Raw genomic sequence first — 19126 nt, forward strand, 5'->3', positions numbered from 1 at the left:
CTATGGCCCCACTCAACGTAAACTTTTAATGCATATTGCCTCACGTCTACTCTGTTCAAACTTGTGTTGCCATAGGTAGACACTATTTTAAAGATGAGCACTCATGTATTTGCTGAAAATAAGCTGTTTCCCCCCCCATGGCTAGAAATCACTAATCGGCATTAAATCCTTAGCCCCTTTTTGAGTTGAATTCCCCTTTTTGCCTTGCATTCCCCCCAGAATGCTTCCTAAGCACCTGCACTTTGGAGTTTTCCTACTCTGGAAGCCATGTATAAGAATTGTCACCTTCACTTGCACACTTTCAACCTCTCTTCATGTGCTGGGGAAGGTTACTTCTTTATGCAGGCTGTTATCTTTCCTTTTGATCACTACATAACATGAACATTTTTTTTGGACAAAAACCGTGAAATGCAGCCAAATTATTTCAATGTCCTTAATAAGGCCAATGTGGGACTTAGACTCAAAAAGGCAGAGAGGGAGTTTGGGGAAAATACGAGGTGTGGTTTATTGCAGCCAATATAAGGTAATTTTAAAAAATTTGGACTAAATCTAGTTTTAATTAAGCCTTAAACAGTAATTTTTTTCTGTTGCTTTTGTAACTGAGACAAACTATAGGATAATTATATATTTAATCAAAAAAATCTTGCTGTTAATTTTCCTATCCTTTTTCTTTCCTCTTCTCTTCCTTTAACTCTCCCCTGCTCCAAAAGAAAGTTAAGCCTATGTTCTCCAATTTGGTTATTCTAACGCAGCTGGTGTTAAAATGATGACAATTGGGAAACCAGACCTGTTTTCTATTTCAAAACACTTCAGTTAGCTTATCCTTTTGCCATCCACAATTGTGTTTCCTGGAAATTACTTTTAATTGGATATTTAATATTCCTCATACTTCAGTGATTTTGTTTTTGGGTTTATACATTGGATGTTGTTTTCGAGCACATTAGCACCACCAGCTGAGTACAGTAAAGCTCAGAACCTCTAACAATATAAGGCACTTCTACACTTCAACTTATAAGTTCATTGTGGGTAGGGATGGGGGATGAAAATAATTTGCTTTTGACCATGGCTGCACCTGAGGAGGATTTGTGGAGATGATTATAACCTGGGGAAAGAAAGTTAAATAATCATGAGTTCTGGTACGATTTTTTTTTAATTTGTGAAAATTTGCCTGGAATTAAATTTGAATACTCTTGTCTTCCATTCAACTTGAGCAACCACCTCAAATTGTTAAGCTATATAACAGATTAGAGCTGTGTACCTGGGCTGTAAACCTTCTGCATCACACTGAGTCCAAGTCCTTGTCTTCAGTAATTGCCAAAATTTGAGGCAGTAGCATTAGATATGTCAAGTCAGAATGCTGTATGGCAGTGTGTCATGACTAGAATACCATGATTGCAACTCTGTTGTTGGAAGGTGTCTGATGTATGCCTGCCAGGTGATTGGAAAGGTCTCAGCTAAATTGGGGTAACATCTTTGAATGCCAAAGAAAGAATAAGTTCCAGGACATGTCAGGGTCCATCTATTGTGGAAATGGAATATCTCTTCCAATTGATAAGCTGAATAAGGCAAATGAGCCAACTTCAAAATATTATAGCTTGTGATGTCTTAGACTGCATTAGTGCATTCTGAGGTTAGCAACACCAACTTGCATTTATATAGTGCCTTTAATGTAGCAAAACATTCCAAAGTGCTTCACGGGAGCATTACCAGACAAAATTTGGCACTTAGCACATGAGATATTAGAGCGTGACTAAAAACTTGGGCAATGAGGCAGATTTTAAGGATAAGAGAGAGGCAGCTAGGTTTATGATGGAAATCCCAATGGTGGTGCGAAAGAAACCAACTACCACAAGGGGCCAGAATTGGAGGAGTGCAAACTTCTTCATGGGAGGAGTGAGACCATGGAGGGGTTTAATCATAGGTGAAACTTATCATTTGGTAGTACAGAACTTGAGTATTGTTGAAAAAATATATTTTTTTTGTCAAAGCTTTTCGTCTTGTACTCATCAGGACAATTCGCAAGAATACCAGATGCAAAGGGAACAATTTATACCGCATGAGAGTGTTGTCAAGCCAAAAAGACGTCCTGCCTATCATACGAATGAGTAATGTGGTACATGAGTTTTACTGCCAGTGTGATGCTAGGTATGTGGGCTGTATGCCCCAATAACTGGCTGATCATATCAAACAGCATGTCCCTTCCGCTGTTTGCATTGGGCAAGTACAGACCATATCCAACCAGCCCATGCTTGCAAAATTCAAAACACAGTGTCCAACATTGGATGTGATTCTGTGATTGGATATTTGCTAAATAATCCTCAATGTGCTATGAATTACACTGACAACCAGTTTAAGATGGTCAGTCAGGCTCGCAGTGTGATGCATTTGCATGTACTGAAAGCTACACATATTAAAGAACATGTATATATGTTGCGCCTGTTTCAGCTAAACAAAATAGGTGACAACCATTCATGAGTTCATTCCTCTGGTCAAGGCATTGCCCTATCAGAGTCAAGCTGCCTGGTTTAAATTTCAAACAATGCTTGGCAGTTAACTGTCAGTCACCACCAACTGGTGCATTCTCCATGGCAGTACCTCCACCAATCAGCCCCCACTTGCCAGCCAATCAGCACTCTCTTCTCATGCGACATAAATTGTTATTCCCTTTGCATTTGGTATTCTTGCGGATTGTTCTGATGAGTGCAAGGTGTAAAACTTTGACAAGAAATGACTCCTTTTTCAGCAATAGATGAAAATTGTCATTTCGAGGCATGGCTGGGCCAGGAACTAATGTAGGTTAGTGAGTACAAGAGTGATGGGCAGGACTTTGTTCCAGGAGAGCATTGGAACAGTTGAGACTCGGGGTGATATGGGCATGGGTGAGTATTTCAAAAGTAGATGTACTGAGTCAGGGACAGGCACTATTACAGAGGACGTAGGAGGTCATGGTGATGGAGAGGATATAGAGTTGGAAGCTCAGCCCTGGGTCAAATTGAATGCCCAAGTTGTGGATTGGCCTCAGAGGGCAGGAGGGAGGATAGAAGTGGAGATTGAGGTAGCGAGTATGTAGTGGGGAGCAAAGACAACAGCAAGTTAGAGGTTGGAACTGGCTTTCGGGATCCTCTTCTTCAGGTACCATGCCCTAATAGGACATTGGCGACCATGGGCTTCCATTGGGTTGGTCCATGATTATGCTTGACAAGGTACTGCAGTGGTTTGCCTTTGGCTTCTGCAGTATGGCTGACCAGGAAATTCTCCTGCTCTTGAATGCCTACTATCAGACATATTGGAAGGATTTACAGGCGGATAATGGACCTGTTTGGCCATGTGATGCACACACCTTCCATGGTGCCATCAAGTCCCAGAGCGGGACTTGAATCCGTATCTTTTGACCCAGAGGTATGGGTGCTACCAATGAACCACAAGATCTCCCTAGCTTCTGGGATAATCTCATTTAATCTACTGTTGTGAATTTTGAACAAAGTTTTTCCATTACCCTATTTTGGTGCTAGGTCTTCTTATGAATATTTACTTGATCAATATTGACTTATTATTTCTGTTAAAATGCCAGAATAATTGTGAGCCTCGGCGAATCTGACTGACAGCTCATTGAGCCCTACCTAAATTGAATGGGGTTAATAGTATGTGTAGTAATGGTTGGCTGCAGATGAACAAAAATTGAAAAGGGGGAATCATAATTTAAATGCATTTGAAGACCAGCAGGTGTTTTCTAAGGAGAGCACCAGCAAACCTGTTTCTTTAAAATAAACAAAATGGTAGTAGCTTTGATAACTGCTGATGAGAGGACTTAAGTAATGTTGCATAGAACGTACATGTTAGTATGCACTGATAATATTGGTACAGTATTGCTAAGTAAATCTAGTTGGTTTAAATATTTTTAGTATTGTTAAATGCAGTAGATGTGACATGTCTTAACCTTGATGTAGTGTAATTAGAATACCGGTACTTGTTAGGTATCAAATTGCTTATTCAGATGGAAGGGTTTCTGTTACATTTCCACAAAAAAAATCTGCAATTTTTTTTCTTCAAGTTTTCCTGAATATTAAAATTAATAAATACAATTGGACATTGCCTTCTGTGCTTTTTTTCCTCTGTCTTAATAGTGCAAACATCAGTAACTTTTAATACTTTTTTCTATTTTGTAATCTTTTGTCTTGCAAGACTAATGTATGGAAAGTTAAATGCATGTCTTGGAAGTATAGAGCACAATTGCCTGAATCACTGAATTTTATGCGACTTGCTTCTTTTTTGAAAAAAACAAGCTTGTCACTAATTTGTCATCTCCTGAATATCTTATACTATTCTGGCAACCTTGTGTCAGTAGACAGTTGTTACTGTTGCATCCTTAACCATCTGGTGTTTGGGATGAGAAGCCTAACAGAACTGGTATTTTTTTTGCACCCTAACAATTGCTGATCATCCCATTTTGAAACCAAGCCTGTTTCTCTTGCCTGCCATTTCAGTTGACACTTAGACGTGGTCCCTTTGCTTCTATGAAGCAGCCATTCACCAAAGACCTTCTTCATGTTGTACCACAGGATGGTCGAAATGACTTCTATTGCTGGGTGTGCCACCGGGAGGGCCAGGTTCTGTGCTGCGAGCTCTGTCCTCGTGTCTACCATGCAAAGTGTTTAAAACTGAACGCTGAACCGGAAGGGGACTGGTTCTGTCCAGAATGTGAGGTATGGTAAAAGATAGTTAAAACTCTGGTGAGAGAAATGGGCATGAATTTGTTCAAATTCATTCTTTTATTAAAAAAAAGTGGGATTTTTATATTGATTATATGTTATAAATCTGGTTAAAAGACGCATGTAGCCACTATTCCTGGGGTAAGGTTCATCAATAACACAAACTGGTATGGATACAGGGAACTGACTGAGTTTCGAAGAACATGATTAGCGTTCTATAACCTTTTAAAACATATGTACGTCATTAACCCTTTGAGCAATAAAGGTAGAATTTTATTCAAAGAATTCTCTAATTTACTTTTCCTAAGCTGCAGGTTTTGTAGTTTTATTAATTTCTCTAATTGTACTTTTATAATCAGCAGCTTTAGAAGTTGGAAAATACATAATTCAAGAAGTTTTTCAAAGGGTTAATGCGATTTTTGGTGTTAAACCGGCTGGCTTTGGCCTTGTTTGGTATCCTTGCCATTCAGACCGTTGTGCAGTTCATGAATAAAAAGAACGTCTGTCTGAAGATTAATATTGCGCTTCCTGGAAGGCTGCATTCGACCAGTGTGACGTGTTCTCATTCTGCTGAGGTGGTTCTGCAGCTGATTTGAAGTTTGTACCCAGAAAATTCAATGTAAGCAGATTTGGTTTTTAAAATTATTTTAAATCTGTTTGCTTCACAGAAAATCACAGTCGCTGAATGTATTGAGACTCAGAGTAAAGCTATGACCATGCTCACTATAGATCAGTTGTCTTATCTGCTGAAATTTGCACTACAGAAGATGAAGCAGCCAGGAGTAAGTAGAAATGGCAATGCTGCGAATTCCTCTCTGTTGTTTCTCCCTTGTGATTTTCCCATGTGACACACTGCTGATGTCAGCTGAGCCGAGTTCATTAGCTGAGGCACTTAAGTGGCAGTGAGACGACTCACCATACTACAGTGAGGGAGGAAATCCAATGTGTGGAAAAAGTTCATTTCTACAGCTACATATTATGAATTATGCTGCATCTTACATTTATTAGGAATTGAGCCAAATTGAAGCAACTCTGCACATTTCTGTTAATAGTCAAATACTAAAAATCTCAAAAGTCAAAAACTGCAGCAGCTACACGATCAGAATGCTTGATCAATTCTTGCGTAGTCAGAATTGCCAATCACTCAAAACACGAGGCACTTTAATATTTAGTATGCCTTCATGAAGCAACAGTATACTTGCATGAAAACCTGCTACCTCTGTGTGCCTCTCTTCATGGTTAGTTTAATGGCTCCATTTCCAGCTGCCTATAGTGGCAGAAGTGATCCATTTTCCTCATTCTGTTGTGAAGTTAAAAACAGTGCGAAATGTTTCTCTGCTTCTTCCTCGTGCAAGAAGCTGCAAATGGAACCTGAGAGAAGTACCATGTTTTCAGAGATCAGTGATATCTTTGGGTGATTCTTTGTTTCCCTTTTTCTCAATTGTGTCCGACAGTTTTGTTTTTGTTAAACCCTTTTCTGTGCCTCTGATCGAGAGAATGGGAACATGGCCAGCTCCAAGGCTCCTGTCAGTGCCTTTGTCAGTTGATCTCTTAAGGAGTCACCATGAATCATCCATCCAAGATTCTCCACTGCAATTTTATTTGTATTTCTTGTCTTACTCTTGGCTTCTAATGGGAGATGTTGCATTAATTGTTTGGCATCACTCATTGCATGTGGCTCAGGGAACATAAAACTATATATAAACAACCCTGCTCCATGGCACTCTGCATTGTGCACTAATACTGTTTCCATCATCTCACCTTTATGTGAGGGAACTTTCAATTCTTGTGAGGACAATTATTTATCGTTACGCCGATCCATTTAGAACATTGCACTACTTGACAGCAAGCTGTGTTAAATGTAGTAATTTGTGAGATTTGTCATGCCATGACTAATCATTTGCCTTAATTGTGGAGTTTTTAATCTGAACACGAAATCAAAATCTTGCTTTTAATGGAAACTGAAACCTGTATCTTTTTTCATATTTTATCTAAACATTTATTTCATTACTGAGCATTCCTTCCTGTATTAGGTCCTTAAAATGCTGTGCTGCCTTTTTAACAGACTGAACCCTTCCAGAAACCAGTTTCATTGGAACAACATCCTGATTATGCTGAATACATCTTTCATCCAATGGACATTTGCACACTAGAAAAGGTAAGTCTGGAGTGTGAGACTCCTTTGGTTTGTGTTGCTATTGGAGGGTAGCTCTCTTGCCTCTGTTCTCGTTCTCCTGTTTTGCTTATTCCTCCTTTTTGTCTAATTGTCCCACTTTCCCTTTTCCCCCGTTTTATGTTTAAAGTTCATGCAGGTTTTATCTAAAATCTCAACCCTGCTTCAAAATTTTGCACCTTGTATATTTTTGTTTTTAACAATTTAGTTTGTTTCTGTCTGGTGCCATCCAGTGGCAGGGTTTGAGTATAACAACGTACTTTAATAAACATGGTAGTGTTGCTTGCGCAATCATCATCCTGACAAGGCCGGGTGTCCTAATGTCCTTTTTTATTTTCAGCATTTACTGATTTTTAATTTTCATGTGAAATTTGAAACTTTTTGATTCAATACATCTGTTTTAGTTCCACTCTATAGTAGCATTTGATGAAATCTTTTTGGCTGACCTTAGGCTTCAACTCCAATTTCTCACCTGCTCCCGATATCCCTTGAGTCCCTGAGAGACCAAAAATCTGTCCATCTCAGTCTTAAATGTATTCAATGATGGAGCATCCACAACCCTGGGATACAGAATTCCAAAGATTCACAATCCCCTGAATGATGCAATGTCTCCTCATTTCAGTCCTAAACAATAGTCCCCTTATCTGTGCTTCGGTGTTTTATATTGCCTAGCCAGTGAAAACAACCTCTCAGTTTCTACCCTGCCAAAGCCCTTCAAATTCTTGTACCTCTCAATGAGATCACCTCGTATTCTTCTACACTGCAGATGACATAGGCCCAATTCAGATAAAAGCAAAAAACTGCGGATGCTGGAAATCCAAAACAAAAATAAAAATACCTGGAAAAACTCAGCAGGTCTGACAGCATCTGCGGAGAGGAACACAGTTAACGTTTCGAGACCATATGACTCTTCAACAGAACTAAGGAAAAATAGAAAAGAGGTGAAATATAAGCTGGTTTGGGAGGGTGGGGTGGTGGGACAGGTAGAGCTGGATAGAGGGCCAGTGATAGGTGGAGATAACCAAAAGATGTCATAGACAAAAGGACAAAGAGGTGTTGAAGGTGGTGATATTATCTAAAGGAATGTGCTAATTAAGGGTAGAAAGCAGGACGAGCAAGGTACAGATAGCCCTAGTGGGGGTGGGGTGGGGTGAAGGAATCGAAATAGGCTAAAAGGTAGAGATAAAACAATGGATGGAAATACATTTAAAAATAATGGAAATAGGTGGGAAAAGAAAAAATCTATATAAATTATTGGAAAAAATGGGGATCGGAAAGGGGGTGGGGATGGAGGAGAGAGTTCATGATCTAAAATTGTTGAACTCAATATTCAGTCCGGAAGGCTGTAAAGTGCCTAGTCTGAAGATGAGGTGCTGTTCCTCCAGTTTGCGTTGAGCTTCACTGGAGCAATGCAGCAGGCCATGGACGGACATGTGGGCATGAGAGCAGGGTGGAATGTTGAAATGGCAAGTGACAGGGAGGTCTGGGTAATGCTTGCGGACAGACTGAAGGTGTTCTGCAAAGTGGTCACCCAGTTTGCGTTTGGTCTCTCCAGTGTAGAGGAAACTGCATTGGGAGCAGCGAATGCAGTAGACTAAATTGAGGGAAGTGCAAGTGAAATGCTGCTTCACTTGAAAGGAGTGTTTGGTCCCTTGGACAGTGAGGAGAGGGGAAGTAAAGGGGCAGGTGTTGCACCTTCTGCGGTTGCATGGGAAGGTGCCGTGGGAGGGGGTTGAGGTGTAGGGGGTGATGGAGGAGTGGACCAGGGTGTCCCGGAGGGAACGATCCCTGCGGAATGCCGCCGGTGGGGTGAAGGGAAGATGTGTTTGGTGGTAACATGCTGGAGTTGGCGGAAATGGCGGAGGATGATCCTTTGAATGCAGAGGCTGGTGGGATGATAAGTGAGGACAAGGGGAACCCTATCACGGTTCTGGGAGGGAGAGGAAGGTGTGAGGGCGGATGCGCGGGAGATGGGCCGGACACGGTTGATGACCCTGTCAACCACTGTGGGTGGAAAACCTCGGTTAAGGAAGAAGGAAGACATGTCAGAGGAACTGATTTTGAAAGTGGCATCATCAGAACAGATGCGACGGAGGCGAAGGAACTGAGAGAATGGGATGGAGTCCTTACAGGAAGCGGGGTGTAAGGAGCTGTAGTTGAGGTAGCTGTGGGAGTCGGTAGGCTTGTAATGAATATTGGTGGACAGTCTATCACCAGAAATTGAGACAGAGAGGTCAAGGAAGGGAAGGGAAGTGTCAGAGATGGACCATGTGAAAACGATGGAGGGGTGGAAATTGGAAGCAAAATTAATAAATTTTTCCATGCCCAGACAAGAGCATGAAGCAGCACCGAAGTAATCATCGATGTACTGGAGAAAGAGTTGTGGGAGGGGGCTAGAGTAGGACTGGAACAAGTAATGTTCCACATACCACATAAAGAGACAGGCATAACTGGGGCCCATGCGGGTACCCATAGCCACACCTTTTATTTGGAGGAAGTGAGAGGAGTTTAAGGAGAAATTGTTCAGTGAGAGAACAAGTTCAGCCAGATGGAGGAGAGTAGTGGTGGATGGGGATTGTTCGGGCCTCTGTTCGAGGAAGAAGCGGAGAGCCCTCAGACCATCCCGGTGGGGGATGGAGGTGTAGAGGGATTGAACGTCCATGGTGAAGAGGAGGCGGTTGGGGCCCGGGAACTGGAAATTTTTGCTATGATGTAGGGTGTCAGAGGAATCACAGATGTAGGTGGGAAGGGACTGGACAAGGGGAGAGAGAATGGAGTGAAGATAGCAAGAAATGAGTTCCGTGGGGCAGGAACAGGGGTCCAGGTGGAGGGGGAATATTGGAGGCGGATAAAAGGATCCGTTGAACGGGGAGAGGACTCCTGCCCAAAGAAGTGAGCACGGAGACGAAGGCGGCGGAAGAAGAGTTTAACATCGTGCCGAGCCCGAAATTAGTTGAGATGAGGGCCCTAGGGTATGAAACTAAGTTCTTTGCTGAGCACTGAATGTTCAGCATCGGAGAGGGGAAGGTCAGGGGTTATGGTGAATGCACGGCCGGGGCTGGGATTGGAAGACGGGATGGGGACAAAGGGACAGGCAGGGGCGGAGGGGCCTGGATTGGCGTTGGTGTCAGTGAGTTGTTGGAGCTTCCGTTCCTTTGCACCTGAAAGAAAGGCCCAATTCATCCAGCTTCTCATCATAGAACAATCCTCTCATCCCAGGGACCAATCTAGTGAATCTTTGCTGTACTGCCTTTAATGCAAGCATATCCCTTCCTTAAATATAGAGACCAAAGCTGCACACATACCTGAAGAGCTGTCAGGTGTGGCCTCATCAAAGCTCTGCCTAATTGTAGCAAGACTTCTTTATTCTCATACTCACTTTGCAATAAAGGCCAACATGCCATTTACCTTCCTAATTGCTTGTACCTGCATGCTAACTTTGTGTTCCTTGTACAAGCACATCCAAGTCTCTCTAAACATCAAGATTTACAAGTTCCATGCCTTTTAAAAGAATATTCTACTTTTTTATTATATATGTTATATAGCTAGGTGCTATATAAATGTAAGTCTTTCTTTGGTTATATTTATGACCCCAAATTTTGAACTCTCCCACAATTGGAAACATCTTCTCTACAGCCAGTTTATTAAACTCCTTTATAATTTCAAAGACCTCCTTGACCTTCTCTTCTATAGACAAGAGTCCCAGGCAGTTTAATCTTTCCTGATGGTTATAATCTCTGTTCTGACATTATCTTTTTGCACCTTCTTCAATACACCTAAATCCTTTTGGTAATATGGAGAACAGAAATGTATGTAGTATTTTAAGTGTGTGTAACCAAAGTTCAAACATTTGAAGAAAACGTCTCAATTCCATCCCTCCAGAAATTTACTCCATGACTTAGTTTGTATTTTTTATACCTGTGTTGCTACATTTAATAATTTCTGAATCTATATCCCGAGACCCCTTTGCTCCTCTATCCCATGTGTAAAGAAGTAAGGAAATTTTTGTTGAGTTTTGTACTGTAGAACCAAATTCTCCCTGACCATCTATATCCTGGATTCTTGACCAGTAAGAACTGAAAAAAATTCCTGAGCAATTGAAATAAAAAAAATCACACTATAAATGAATTGGGCTGCTTTTTGTTTCATTAAAGTTCTCAAATATTGCTCATCAATCACAGGTCGCATACCAGGCTTCTCTCAAACTTGGATTATTTTTGTCTTTACCTAGCATGTTAATTCTATATTAATTGTGTTTAATTCTATATTGTGCTTAATTGTATGCAGGTGGTGGGCATTAACTGGGGGGTTTACTTAAGCCCCCATAAGTAGATACAGCCTAAAACTGTGGTGATTAGGGTTAGGAAGCGTATGTTTGCAATTTGTAACTGTATAAATAAATGTAAAATGTTTTTTAAAAAATGTGCGTGTGTAAAAATTGGCTCTAGTTCTATCCTTCACCAACTAGCTTTCTGGAATAGAACACAGCATGTTGGAATATTTGCATCCAATCTCCATCAAACAAGTTGCCTTGTGAGAAACCATCAAATTGGGTCTTGATTTGTGTGAATGAAGCTCATTCTTAACTGTTCATGTAACTGTGGCAGATTTTTAAAAATTCACTTATTAGATGTAAGCGAACTGGCAAGGCTAGTTTTTATTGTGCATCTCTTAAGGCATCTAGAATGCAGAATCTTAAGACAAATTGCTTCATTTTTTTTGACACAGCCTGGTCATATGCTACCTCACTCTTCAATTGAGAACTTGAGCAACCTGTCTGAATTTTTACATTTTAGCTAGTAAATTCCCCCAGCTCATTTGAAGTATGCTCTTGTTGGTCAACTGCTCAATCAATCTATCAACATCAACAATGTCCTTACCAAAGACGGGCTACGTCATATGAACTTTTCCAGGGTGGTGGTCATATTATACAGAATGATGCATTTGCCTCTTGAGGCACAAGGTTCCAGGTTCAAGCCCCACTCCAGGGCTTGAGCACAAAAATCTAGGCTGATGCTCCAGTGCAATACTAATGGAGTACCTGAGGTGCCATCTTTCAGCTGAGATATTAAACCGAGGCCCCATCTGCCTTCTCTGGTGGATATAAAAGATCCCATGGCACTATTTCGCAGAAGAGCAGGGGAGATATCTCCAGTGTCCTGGCCAATATTTATCCCTCAATCAACATCTCACAGATGGATTATCTGGTCATTATCACACTGCTGATTGTGGGAGTCTGCTGTGTACAAATTGGCTGTCAGGTTCCCTATACTAGAACAGTGACTTCACTTGAAAAGTTCTTCACTGCCTGTAAAGTGCTTTGAGATGTCTGGTGGTTGTGAAAAAGTACTATATAAATGCAAGTCTTTCCTCCTTCATTCTTTTATTTGTCACTAGTGAGTATTTCTGTATTTTTTCAGAATGTCAAGAAGAAGATGTATGGTTGCACTGAGGCTTTCCTTGCTGATGTCAAGTGGATATTGCACAACTGCATTATATATAACGGTGGTAAATATCATAATATGCTATTGGGAACATGATTTCCTCTTAACATTTCGAGGAATGGGTACTGCTAAAAGCTACTCTAGTCTTCAGTTCTCCATTGGCACCTATAGTAAACGGACGGCCTGACTCTTATAAGTCCTTGTATTAAATTACATGATTGGTAGTCTGTTCAAATAGTTCATAATTGTATTACTTTTAGAATAGACTGTAGCAAATAATCATTTTGTAATGTTTGAAAGAAACTACAGTAATGTTAACTGAGGTTCAGCATCATAAAGTAAACTTAGTTCTGTAAGTTCACAGTTACATGTACTCAAAGATTTGACCCTTTGTCTTTTGATGGCATTTGCACAAATGGAACTGAAGATAATCACAAAATCAGCTACAGAAAATCTCTTCATTTAAAAGGAACCTGCAGTTGGCTAAATATATGTGATTTTTAAATGTGAGGTGAACACCACATCTGGAACCTTCCTGCCCTCCATTGTTTTGGGAATATACATGTTGTGTCCAATTTCCTCCAATATTGCGGAGTTTTACTCCCAAATACTGGCTTGAAGGGAGTATTGATGTGGATTTGTATAAAACCTTTATCTCATAGACCCCTAATTGTATTCCTTAGAAAGTGCAGCCTCTAAAGTTTGTTGTTGGTTGATTAAACAACCACCTCCTATGATACTGTGTGTGCAGCCTATCCACTCCAGCCTCATTGAGGTATGACATCTGCCCAAAGGAGTAAATTCTGCTTATGTGGGTTTAGGGGAAACAATACTCAAAATGTTCATTCATTGACTGCTACAGATTATTTTCTTTCCGGTTGGTGTTGGGAGCCCTCTGGGACTTCTGAATGAGTGACAGAATGGACAGTGAATATGAGGCTATTCAACACTGTAAGGCATTGCCATTCAGCCCAATCTTGTCCCCACTCACTGCCCATACATGGCTACTGTCTAGTCAGGAAAACTGAATTGTGGCCAGGAGTGGAACATTTGCTGTTTCTTTTTCTCTCCACTCCCTTCTCCTCCATTGCCAAGTGAGACTGAAGCTAGTTATTTAGTGCCTGCTACTGCTCTAGCTGAGATCTGCTACCTTGGTACAGACTGAAGATTAAGCCTGGAATGTTTTGGGTGTTTTGCACATCTAGAACATTTATCCACTGAGCTAATAAAGGACTGCAGATGGGACATTAAAAAAACAGCAAGTCTATCCTTGCTGTTATAAATATAGTTCTTTGACTGAAGGGGTATTATGTTGGTTTAAAATATGGGCTACTTTATGTTAGATGACAGATGCACAGTCAACTTTTGTTTTTCCTCTGATCAATGTTCTTCCCTCCTCTCCATGCTTAGTTGACTCCTTGTAAGATACCTTCTGACATTTCACCAAGTTATTCATGTTTGAACTTTGGTTCCTAAGGTCAAAGATACAAGTCTTCAATTTGGTTCACTCCATGTGACAGCAACAAATAGCTGAGTGCTCTGGACATAGCAAAAGAAATGGACCTGACAGTATCTCAACTGTAGTGCTGAAGTCCTGTGCTCCAGACTAGCTGTGCTTATAGAAAACATATCCCAGTACAGCTATAATACTGGCATCTACCCAACAGTATGGGAAATTGTTCAGGTATGCCCTGTCCATAAAAGCAGGACAAATCCATCACGGCCAATTATCATCCCATCAGCCCACTCCAAATTATAAACAAAGTGATGGAAGAAGTCATCGACATTGCTATCAAATGGCATTTATTCGCCAATAGTGTGCTCAGTGCCCAGTTTGTGTTCTGCCAGAATCACTCTGCTCCAGCTCAGAATTCTACCTTGGTCCAAATATGGACACAGCTGAATTCCAGAGCTGAGGTGAGATTCATTATGACCTCTCCATCATAAGGTCAAAAAATGTGACAGATTGCTAATAAAAGCAATGTTCAGCTCCACTTGCAGTTCTTCAGTTAATGAAGTTGTCTATGCCCGTATACAACAAGACTTGAAACCAACATCTAGGCTTTGGTTGATAAGTGGCAAGAAATGTGCACCACAGGTAATGACCATCTTCAACAATAGAGTCCGTAACCAGCCCTCCCATGACATTTGATGTCCTTGCCATCACTAAGTCTCAACACCCTGGGCCAGAGTCTTCGGGTCGGCGTGCAGGGGCGGGCTCTACTCTTCGACGCGTAAAATGACACGCGGTGATGTTGGGCGTGCGTCCCGATGTCACCACATGTCATTCTGACTTTCAGTTCGGCAGGCACGGGCTGGAGTCGGCTGCGCACCCGCCGAACTGTCAAAAGCCTATTAAGGCCATTTAAATATCAATTAAAATACTTAACATAGCTGTCCACCCAACCTTAAGGTTGGTGGGCAGGCGAAGAGCCCAGGCGACCTTCACACTTATCATGAAACCTCATCCACGGACGGGATGAGGTTTCATGAAGGTTTTTAAACTTCGATAAAAATTTTTAATAAAATTCATGTGGACATGTCTTAAAATTTTTTTTCTTTATTTAAATATTTAAAAATCAAACTGATCTCCCTGAGGCAGCTCTGTGCCTTAGGGAGATTTCTGCACTCTTTCACGCGCACGTGTGCGAAAGAGCGCAGGCCCTGACTCAGCCTAATCCCCCCAACTCGCACAGGGAACACAGGCCCGCCTGTGCCTGCTCATGTCCAGCCCCCCCGATGGAGAGAAAATTCTCCTCCTGGACCAGCCTCTAATGCTATGGCTAGCAATTCAAAGGCTGGCTATTCTGTGCAAGTGTGCCACCTCCTGATTTCCCAAAGACTCTGTACAGCCAAGAAGGAACAAAAATGCAAGTTCTTCTTTGTCATTAGGTCAGGAGCGTGATGGAATACTCTTCACTTGTTTGGACCGGTGCTGCTCCAACAATTCTTGAAACTAGACACTATCCAGCATAAAGCAGCCTGCTTGATCGGCACCCCATCCACTTTCTTAAGCATTCATTTCCTCCATTGGTGCAGTGTACTACTTACAAGGTCTACTGCAGCAGCTCACCAAGGCTTCTTCTGCAGCACTGCCAAAACCCATGACTTCCATCACTTAGAAGGACTAGGGCAACAGTAGCATGAGAACACAACCTTTTCCACGTTCACCTCCAAGCTGTACGTCATCCTGATTTGGACATATATTGCCATTTCTTCACTGAATCAGAGTCAAAATTCTGGAGGTCCCTACCTATCAGCATTGTGGGAAACCTTCAACAGCTCAAGAAGGCAGCTCACCACCAGCACCACGAAGACAGTGAGAGATGGGCAATAAACACTGCTCTTGTCAGCAAAGGTTGAATAAAGATTAATTGACTACAAGAGGCATAATATGCTTTATCTAATTCTGTCCTCACCAATCTCCACATATGCACTTTCCAGTAAGGGTTCATTTAAAACATTTTTTCACAGGATGTGGGCATCGCTGGCTAGGCCAGCATTTTTATTGCCCATCCCTAATTTCCCTTGAGAAGGTGGCAGTGCGTTGCCGCCTTGAACTGCTGCAGTACATGTGGTGTAGGTATGCAGTGCTGTTAGGGAGGGAGTTCCAGGATTTTGACCCAGCGACAGTGAAGGAACGGAGTTATAGTTCCAATTCAGGATGGTGTGTGGCTTGGAGGGGAAGTTGCAGGTGGTGGCGTTCCCATGCACCTGTTGCCCTCGTCCTTCTAGGTGGCAGTAATTAGTCATTAATGGTTAATGATCGAGGGAATATAAACTCTTATCTCCTCTTTGCACCGGAATGTTCAGTTTGATTATAGTGTCCTGTTGCCACCCCATCTGAGGACAGCTAACTGAACACAGATTGGGGATCAAATTATGGAACTTTTTTGACCTGTATGACTCAACTACTCAAAGGATAAATAAACTCACCTAAGCTAATGAGGAACTATAATCTTCTCCCTTAGTTGAAAGTGGCAGTTCAATAAAATTGCGACTCTGAAGTAATCATATAGACACTGATATCTTAAAGGTGGTCACTGAAGTCAGGAATTTTGGATGAATCAGCCAAGTGTTTGCATGCTCCCTTCCAGACCCCAGCTGTACTTTTATGGAAGCGATTAAATTAGTCCTGTGTATTTTTAATCTATTACATATGTAATTTTGAAAAGCTTCATTTTATGGCTCTCTTCACCACTACTAGCCTGAGGAATGGTAGCACAGTGCAGTCTATAAGAAGGAAAACACTTTGAGAACTTCTTGCTGATCTTTGAAAACGTGCCAAGGGATCTTTTATGTTCACCCGAATAGGTAGAAGGGGCCTTGATCTGATCTGAAAGATGGCGTTTCTGGCAATGTAGCACTCTCTCTCAATCCTGCACTGAAGTGTCCATGTAGATTGTGCTCAATGTCGGAGCTTGAGTCTGCAACCTTCTGATTCAAAGATGAGCGTGCTGCCTCTTAGCCAAGCAAACTAGTAGAAATGTGCATACAGTGTTGTTAGATGTGCTGTAATGTGCTGTACAGATTAGACTGTAATTGAATGAAATGTTAATACTCTAGTGTTCTGTTTTTAAAGTCAATAATAGATGTTTGTCTTGCAGCCAATCACAAGCTAACAGCAACGGCAAAGGTGATCATTAAAATCTGCGAGCATGAAGTAAGTATGAACAGGACAGGTTTATAGTGTCTTAACAGAGCAGCACTTCTGGTTCTATTACATTATTGAGGCAGTGCAGGATGATCTGTTACTCTGTATTAAAGCCATTCTATATTAAACAGGTAATAAAAACAAGGTTAGGCATATTATTCAGGTCTTTTAGCATCTGAAAGAGGAAGGTTAGGTTCACCTTTTTCGTTAGATTCTTATTAAGAATCCAGCCCTCTCTTTCCCTTTCAGACACTGCTCATTTTCTGTTTTTCAGATTTTTGGCATTTGAAGTTCTTCTTGTGTCTGTTGTACTTTAGCTTTAAACTACTGACTTTCTTTAAGATAACTAATGTGCTTTTCTTTTTAAAATAAATAGATGAATGAGATTGAAGTCTGCCCAGAATGCTACTTGGCAGCATGCCAGAAGAGAGAGAACTGGTTCTGCGAACCTTGTGTAAGTTGGAGTTTCCTGATGAAATTGTAAATGACAAACCTCATGGTAGCAGAATACTGATGGTCCAGTCGTCACATAACTTGAGCTTTAGCTTAATTCTCTGTTTTTGTTTTCTAAGCTATTAAGAATCTTGACTGTTAGGACTCTAAAATATTGAGCTACACCTTAGTCGTCAGGTATGTGTGTTTGAAAATGCAACCAAATACACTTTGGCTTTAGGAATAAAAGAAAGAAAGCCAATCGAGTCCACAACCTAGCCAACAACTTCCCAGCGTCTGAACAGGCCAGTCAATTGACTTCAGGAGTTGCATTTCAAAGCAGTCTGATCTCTAATTGGCCTGTGGATTTTCTGAAGAATAGTTAGCCTTAATTGATTCAGGAATATAGAACAATTACAGCTTGTGGCTTTAAAGAATGCATTATGTGGCACGCAGTTTGAATTCCAACAGCAGAATAGCATGTTAATCAGGATGTTGCGGTTATAATAGTGAAACTATCAGCCTTTGCCTTCATTACAACTGGGGAAACTGGCAGCAACTCCTGGCACACGTGCTGTTAAATGCGGAAATTTGAAAGTATCTGCCAGTGATTCCCTGCTCTTCCAAGGGGTGTGATCTTGGAGCTCCCACAGATGGAAATCTGTCAAAATCTTTTGAATTTATGTGAACTGCCAGTTTTTAATCTAGCTGTAAACACCCTAATTAAAGGTACGCCTTGTTGAGATGTGTTATGACAGGGCAGGTGATGTGTGCCAGGCAGGCCAAATCCACGAGGGAAATTTGGTCGCGCTATCACAATGGTTTTGCAATTCGTATTTATTATGAGATGCGTGCACTGAACTCAGAAGTAATACATCCACCAAGGCTTCTAGAGGTTTTAAAAAGTTAAATTAGAATATATTTTAACAAAATAAACGATTCCAAGCCAGAGTTTGCTCGCCATGCCCCCTGTATTTTGTGGGTTTCCAGCATGTGCCAGTTGAGCAGAGTCTCTGGATTCAGGGACACTGAGAGAATGAGAGTCAGTATTGTGGCAATTTGCTGTTATTCACACAGAGGGCATTTTTCAACTATCTTTTTTTCTTGTTGAGTGCTTTTCCAGAAGGCAGATTTTATGGCGATTATTCGCTGAACCACAGCAAAGCGTTTGATTTTTTTTTTAATAGGGGCAAGGCAAGGAGGCAGGTCCTGAGTCTACTGCAGCCTGAGCGGGGATTGAACTCTATGCTGTTGGCATTGATCCGATCCACATGCTAGCCTTCAAACCAACTGAGCTAACTGGCCTCTTAATTTAAATTCCGCCAGCTGCTGTGGTGGGATTTGAGTCCGCGTTCGCAGAGCATTAGACGGGGTTGCTGGATTTACTGGTGCAGCGACGTTACTATTACCCCACCGTCTCCCCCTGCACAGTGAACCCTAGGTCCACCATTGGGTTGAAGCCAGCAGCGGCAGGGTGAGGCCCTTAAGTTGACATTAACTGGCGGCGGAAGCGGGATGGCCATCTATGGGCCCACCAAACTCACAACAGGAACGGCACAAGATTCTGCCCCATATATATCCGTTATCCTTTTTTTTGGCTTCAAATGTTTCTATTTCTAACTTTGCCTCAAGGCTTGTGAATTTTTTACTTTTTAGTCACCAGCCCTCCATGAAATTAAATAGTTTGTTCATTTCCTTGTTAACTATGCCTTTC

At 41.5% G+C, this 19126-nt stretch overlaps 1 protein-coding gene across 15 annotated transcripts in view; it reads left to right on the forward strand.

Moving 5' to 3' along the window:
- zmynd8 (zinc finger, MYND-type containing 8) overlaps nucleotides 1–19126 on the forward strand; it is a 120283-nt gene that overhangs the window by 66279 nt on the left and 34878 nt on the right. For 6 of the 15 annotated variants that reach the window (XM_078555004.1, XM_078555001.1, XM_078554999.1 and 3 more), the window contains exons 4-9: nucleotides 4485–4703; nucleotides 5378–5491; nucleotides 6775–6867; nucleotides 12303–12390; nucleotides 16919–16989; nucleotides 17357–17434. In XM_078555004.1, the coding sequence (XP_078411130.1) occupies nucleotides 4485–4703; nucleotides 5378–5491; nucleotides 6775–6867; nucleotides 12303–12390; nucleotides 16919–16989; nucleotides 17357–17434 (663 nt within the window). The remainder of the gene's footprint in view (nucleotides 1–4484; nucleotides 4704–5377; nucleotides 5492–6774; nucleotides 6868–12302; nucleotides 12391–16918; nucleotides 16990–17356; nucleotides 17435–19126) is intronic. The other 9 variants (XM_078555000.1, XM_078555009.1, XM_078555007.1 and 6 more) reach the window with 7 other exon arrangements.

This window comes from Cetorhinus maximus, chromosome 13 (genome assembly GCF_964194155.1).
Source record: "Cetorhinus maximus chromosome 13, sCetMax3.hap1.1, whole genome shotgun sequence".
Lineage (NCBI taxonomy): Eukaryota > Metazoa > Chordata > Chondrichthyes > Lamniformes > Cetorhinidae > Cetorhinus > Cetorhinus maximus.